At 33.6% G+C, this 7517-nt stretch overlaps 1 protein-coding gene across 7 annotated transcripts in view; it reads left to right on the forward strand.

Annotated features, from left to right (window-relative positions):
- LOC132550376 (polypyrimidine tract-binding protein 3-like) overlaps positions 1-3429 on the forward strand; it is a 108801-nt gene extending 105372 nt beyond the window's left edge. For all 7 annotated transcript variants that reach the window (XM_060214432.1, XM_060214433.1, XM_060214434.1 and 4 more), the window contains one exon: positions 116-3429. In XM_060214432.1, the coding sequence (XP_060070415.1) occupies positions 116-184 (69 nt within the window). In that variant the 3' untranslated portion in view covers positions 185-3429. The remainder of the gene's footprint in view (positions 1-115) is intronic.
- The last annotated feature ends 4088 nt before the right edge of the window (positions 3430-7517 follow it).

Below are 7517 nucleotides of genomic sequence, written 5' to 3' on the forward strand. Positions count from 1 at the left end.
ACATAATGCATTGGCTTATTGAGAGATTTTACCTTTTTAAACTTTCATAGCGAATCCTAAAGAATGAAGAGTTTTCCTGAACAAAGTCTAATTGAATGTTTTTTCTCTCTTTCAGAACTTGCACAATGTCCAGCTAAGTGAAAACAACCATCTGCGAGTGTCCTTCTCCAAGTCTACAATCTAAAATGCCCAGAGCTTGTGAACCAGATGTTAAATATTAAAATAATTTTTTTTTTCTGATTTATACATGACATTATAAAAAATAATATTTATGTCAAGCTGTCCCTGTTTAGAGTTATCTCCCATTGGAAAGTGTATTGGTAAAAAGTGCCTTTTTGTGTATTTTCAATATTTACAGAGTCATGAGAATCCTGGTTATTTTACACAGCGTGTTCAGGGCCAACATTCTGTATGTGCAATTATTTGGATTTTTTTTTTTTTTTTTTTGTGTTTAGAAAATTTAGTTGACATTTTTTTTTAATTAGAAATATCAATAGTTTTGAACATGTCTACTTGAGGCAAACAGAAAGATTCTTTGTAATCATTTGATTAGTGTTAGTTAGCTCTGGTAAATGGCATACAACATTTCCTTCGGTCTGTGGGATCATTGATGAAATAAGAATATACATGCTGAAAGTGACATATCATGTGGAAGGTATTTTTTGTTGGTTAAATATTGAACTGTTCACTTTACACATGATATTGTCCTAAGGGATTTGATTTGTATATTTTGGATCTGCCATTGTAGTCAAATGAGCAAGATTGTGTTTTCTGTTTTTTAAGAATTCCTACTTATCGCCCTTGTCCCTGCCTTTTTTATGTCAAAGGAGTGACAATAGATGGCAGCACTAGGATGAGGAAACTGACCGACATAAATTACCTACTGCACACACTTCGCCCATTTTACCATGGAAAACTGATAACTGCTGCTGCATATGTTGGGCATGATGGGTGAATCAATATTTGGGATAGAAATGTTGTTTATTGTTAATGACTTTGATAATCAAATAAATTGGTTTATTTTTTATTTTAGAATATTTTTTATCAAGATGAATGTTTCATTTGTTGTGTGTAATTACAGTTAAGACTGGAACACCTGGGTTTAAGTCCGAATTTCAGTTCCACTTGAACAGTTTGAAGTTATTTTTTGCACTTCTTTTCATCATCCATTTTGTTGGTAACTACTGGACTCTTAGCCAAGGAGGCCTTTATTGTATGTTTGTTTGAAGGATAACCTTTTGTGTTTTCTAAATATTATTGTTAGAAATCATTTGTCCCAGACATTTATATATAGTTGATATACTCCTAAGAAATCCATTATTAAAAATAGAACCATATATATATATATATGCTCACACACAAATATACATATATAGCATGGTTCTCTGATGTTTAGATCTCCTTGGCCAAGAAACTAAAGGTTTACATCTTATTCGTTTATTTTGACACGTGCAACATTTCTGCCCAATGCTTTGCAAAAGAAAACTCTGAACAGAGACGTCAATTATTTTCTTAGCTTTTGTATTGCTTGGTTCTGGTTAAGAAATAAATTCAAAATAAAATTGTTTAGCTGGTAGATTTGATGATGATTTCTAAGACTTACATGTGACCCTATTTTTGCATTGGGTATCATAATAATAAATACATTCAAAAGTTTAAATATATATTTTTGCATTTTTGAGAGTTATTCTACAGTCTGGGGATTTTCATTTTACATATATGTAAAGGGATAAGTGTGTTGAACCAACATTAAATGGTGTATATGTTGGTTTTTTTTGTTTTTTTTTTTCAATCAGTGCATTTTTTTCATTATTATAAGAATTTGTTTCATTCATCGTGTCACTGTGTTGGGAGTAACAATCTTGAGTTTCCTAGGCACTGTTTATAGTTAATAATCAGCATAAATTTTGTTAATACAAATACCATTCCAGTGTGGATTATTATGTTATCTTCACATCGGTACTTTATTTGTCCCAGCTATTTTGTCATGGCTATGCAGATGATTCTTTTTTCATACATCATAATCCGTCTATTTGTTTTGTGTGTGAGCTTTAATATTGAACTGTTGTTCCAAAGATTACGGAAAAAACAAAAAAAAAATGAAATTCCCAGTCCGACATAAAAAGGTACAACAGGAATAACAGAGAAATGGCTGGCAAAATTAGACTTGTCGAAATGGTGGGCTTTACACAATAAGTTGATGTACAGTTTTTAAACACACTTGATGTAAATAGAAAAGAATGTATTTTTGAAAAATGCAAGAGATCAAATTATAATTAAAGTAAAATGCAAATATTCTGAACAATGCAAGATTTTTCTCCTGGTGTATGTTTCTAACCTGTAGACTATGATGCTGAATGATAAAATTACCAATAAGATCACGTTTTGATATTACTGCCGTAAGCGTTAGTCCATGACAGCATTGTCAGTATTTGTGAGAAGCATCATCAGTACTGGTTTGGAAACAATGGCCCACTCTATAAGGGCTTATTCTGGACTAGCTGTGAATGTATTTGGGCAATAACTTAGCAGTTTAGTTCCATTATGTTCCTGTTGTTAAATGTTCCTAACTAGTATCCAGTATATTAGTAATGGTTTAAGGCTATAAATAGGTCACTTAGAACAAGTTCTACCCTCATGTATTTCTCATCCTAAACCAAGAATACTTGTTGTATTTTTTTTTTTTTTTTTTAAATATTGATGTTAGTGTTGTACAAAGTAAACTTAAACTGAAAGTATTGTATTTAATTGATTCTGGTAGTTTTAGTACAGCTGGGGTGACACAGCATCACTCTCAGAAATACAAATTGTGTGGTATCTTCGAGTGTTAATTGATGTTTGTATATTCTACATGCTGAAGTTACAGAAATATATTTCAGTAGTAATTGAATTCACAGTTGATGTTGCTGTACCAATATAAATCATTGTTGATATGTTGATGTAGTTGTACTGTTAAGTAATTACTTGTACCAGTAAACCCAAGCATGGAGGGTAGAACTTGTTACTGACCAGCCCACACAAACAGATCTGATGGAGAAGACCTCACCACGGTTTGATCTTGTAACCCTGCGTCCAGATGTCTGTACAACTGCAGTTATAATGTGCCTATTATTATACAAGGGAACAACTTTGAATCGTGTTACATATAAATCCACATTTTGTAGCTTTTTTAGCCACAAAACATGTTGATGTTTTATTTATTAATTTTTTACTGCAAACCTCTGCAATTTTTAGGGGTTCATCAGTGTTATTTATAGATGATGGTGATGATTGGAAAGAGTAAAGATTATGATGTCTACAGAATGTTTATCATGGAAGATTTATTATTATACTATTGAAGAAGAAAGGTTTATATAAAAAAAAAGATCTTGTATTGTGCGAATGTTGAGATATTACTATTAATTTTTTGTAATAAAATGTGAATCATGACTTAGTTGGAGAGTATTTACTTTAGTGCTATAAAAGTGTTATCATGCATGAAGGGGAGATTTCCCCCAATTGTAACAGTTAACCACACTTTTATCTTCCAACTTTTTCTTCTTTTTTTTTTTTCAATTACACAAACTCTTTATTGCTAACTCAATAAGCCTTTGATTTAAACTATGAAAAAATTTTCTGTTTTTTTCATCAAATTCATCAGCTGATGAAATATTTAGACAAGAAAACATTCCTTAAGGTAGAATTAACCTTTTGGACTTTATTTTAATATGATTATAAAATATTGTGAAAACAAATACATTTTGTCATTTTACACTGTTGCCTTACAGCCTATTTCTTAGGGTTACCCTTGTATATTAAGTAGAGTTAATTTTTTACTTGTTTGGTCAGCACAAACCACCTGCTTATTTCTCTGCTGTTTCTGTACTTAAGGACGTTGTGTATCTCTGATTTTGTACTGACAGTTTTCTACTGCTGTATCTCTGCCCATCAATCATCTACTACCCTATACATACATGCCTGTGCTAGAATCAACTTGATTTTGTTTTCTATTCTGTACTACTGTTTTTCATCCTGTAGTATATCATACATAATGGAATTCTATGTTTAGCTCAGTACTACACACTGTGGACTGAGACTCCGTCAAGCTTAGTACCAGCCCATGGACCAGACTCCATGGTTTTAACACTTGACTCAGTTTCACTGAGTAATATTTACTTACTATATACTTACTACACTGTACTCTATGTAACTGGACTGTGTTGTAGCCGTTTTCATTAATTTCAGTTTTTCTCCTAAGAATTGGGCGTTCATATATCTGATGTTAGTGTCTGTAGATAAGTATTTGTTAATTATGGTATAATTGTCACAGGTTCTACCCCTATCCTCTTCATCATTAAAAGTCCTATGTTATACGGTTATTGGCTTTTCATGAAGTGAATAGGGGTTTATGAACCATTAGCAAATGTTTGAAATCAGCATCAGACATCTTTTTGTTATTTGATGATTTTTGGGATTTTTTTTTTTTTTTTTTGCAAAATTGACCTGTTTTAAGTGGTCTTAAATATTAAATATTGATCAATAGAACTTGATGCTCAAAATACACTGGACTTTTGTTAGAGATGTAGCTAGCATTCTCTTTGTAATTAGTATTAAGATTTTTGTGTAGGATATATGGGCGCCCACCTATTCTCCTGTTACTAGAATTACAAGTATTTTCAGCCTCTATATCTGTATAGCTATCTGTTGGTTGTGTAACGTTGTACATACTCTTTGTGCATTAAATTTCTAGATGTGGGACTCTTTGACTTCTCTATTCTCTATACCTCACTCATCATAGCTTGTATTACTCATCACATCCCTGTATCTACTGTTACTCACCGCTATTTTATGGTAACCAAACATCCTCCAGCAAGAAAAATCATTCCAGAATATGGGATATGGAAATTGCATGCAAAATGCTTTGGTGGCAATACTTTAAGATAATTGACTTTTTATTATTTTATACTGTACAGTTCAACCTGCTTAATCTAGACACTTTGGTGTTTTGATAGGAAATTCACATTATCACGTCAATGTGTCGTGTATGTCCTTGTAAAAAGTCTAAAAGCTCAACACAAACCTCGACTTCAGTAGAGAATTGACTTATTGCTGGATAGTGAAACACTTATTAAAACTTTACTGAACAAATAGAAAATGGGTGATCTTATTGTCAAGGCATAAGTATCATAAACATAACGTGTGGGCATATTGTCACAGCAAAAGTGCGATATACATAAGGGGTGGACTTATTGTCACAGCAAAAGTGCGATATACATAAGGGGTGGACTTATTGTCACAGCAAAAGTGCGATATACATAAGGGGTGGACTTATTGTCATAGCATAAGTGCGATATACATAAGGGGTGGACCTATTGTCATAGCATAAGTGCGATATACATAAGGGGTGGACTTATTGTCATAGCATAAGTATGGTGTACATAGTGGTGGGCATATTGTCACAGCAAAAGTGCGATATACATAAGGGGTGGACTTATTGTCATAGCATAAGTGTTGTATACATAATGGATGGACTTATTGTCATAGCATAAGTATGGTGTACATAGTGGTGGGCATATTGTCACAGCAAAAGTGCGATATACATAACGGGTGGACTTATTGTCAGTATAAGTATTGTATACATAATGGGTGGACTTATTGTCATAGCATAAGTATGGTATACATAATGGGTGGACTTATTGTCATAATATAAGTATGGTATGCATATGATATACATAATGGTGGGCTTATTGTCACAGCATAAGTGCGGTTATCATAACGGTTGGGCTTATTGACCCAACATAAGTGCGGAAATCATAAAGGGTAGGCTTATTGTCATAACATAAGTGTGGGTATCATAACGGATGAGCTTATTATCACAGCATAAGTGAGGTAATTATAACGGATGGGATTATTGTCATAGCATTAGTGCGATATACATTCCAGAAATGAATGATGAGTAGAACAGAAATTCACATAATGTGTTATGAAAACGACATTACAATGAGGACGCCCCATAGTAAATAATTATAATGGTTAGAAGATTTCATCTTGAACCAAAACTTTATAGGTAGGCAATTTTTTTATTGATCCCTCCAGTAACACAAACACATGCATTCCTCCAGTCATTGTCAAACACCATTTTGACAGAAAACCCTTAAAAATTTCTACAGAAAATTGGAAGGTGGTACAGAACAACTTCTTTAGTACATAATTAGATCTTGTCTTTACAAAATATAATTCTGCATTCTAACTCTTTATCTGGCTAACTGTGTAAAAAAAATTCTGTGTGTCAGAAGTGGTTGAACAAGCACATTATTTACAGAAATTCAGAAACCTTTATTTTAACAAAAGTTAAATACATAATACCCATATATGAACCTAGAAAACGTCTCTGCCAAACAGATTGGTAATGACTTTTTCTGTAGAAATAAGCCATCCACCTTGTTTACTTGCATGACTTGTGTATGAAGAAACTTCAACACGAATGCTCGTATTGGATGACCGTTTATCATCAATAGCTTGACATTGGACTCGGACAAGACTGTCAAAGATGTGATATAGGGACATATATTATTGTACGTACTTGACAACAATCGGGAAAAATATTTCGGAATAGACTTGATAAGTTTGGCATACAACGTACGACACTGAGGGAAACGAAATATGTGATTTTCCTATTGCGTAGAAAGAAAACCCGGCTATTCTTAACAGCAGGAACCAGTCGAAGTAAATAAGATTATATTTATAGGAGAAGCTTTACGCTAATTTGGAGGAATGTGTTTATAAATTAGTAAACCGTAAATCCGAATAAAAACGGCAGACATGAACGAATGAACGGCCTTGCTCGTGCTAATGACGAGAGTGTGCCGGGCTATGATGACGGGAGTACACATGTACTGGTAGATTAGTTAAGTATTAGACATGTATGTGGTATACAGATGCTGCACCACGTTTCACAATTAGCACCAGTGTGTACATCTGTGAGTGGCATGCATACTTTCGGAGAAGTACACAAACCCAAGTTGTTCCTGTCACCCATCATCAGTTCCTACATTTCCTTACACCATCCACTGCTTCCATCTAACCCCTTAACTCTGTCACAATACATATAACTCGACCTCCTCTAACCAGCCTTGTTCAGCTACTTAAATCGTGCGGTTTACCACATAACATCACCAGATTGAAAATAATTGCATAAAATAGAAGAGAATGCCTTTTCACAAAAAGGGTTGTATATTTATAGACATGATGGAGCCTTTCTTTGTTATAAGGGCATTTTCTCTTATTTTATACAATCAATATGAAATTCATTTGTTGAAAATACTTATGTCGCTTGTAATTTGAAATATGGCACTTAACACGTCCAAATACCTCCCTCCTCATTATTGCAGGAGTGGCACTAAATTAACGCACTTTGAATACAATATTCTTAAAACATTTTGCATCCTTGCTACTCTAGGGGTTTCGATGACTTTCGCTCTCTGCACTCCTGGAACGTCATGGCAGAATTGAAGGCGGGATTCGGTTGATGAACATCG

Source organism: Ylistrum balloti, unplaced genomic scaffold (genome assembly GCF_031769215.1).
Source record: "Ylistrum balloti isolate Yb309-2 unplaced genomic scaffold, AGI_CSIRO_Ybal_v1 Utg370120, whole genome shotgun sequence".
NCBI classification, from domain to species: domain Eukaryota; kingdom Metazoa; phylum Mollusca; class Bivalvia; order Pectinida; family Pectinidae; genus Ylistrum; species Ylistrum balloti.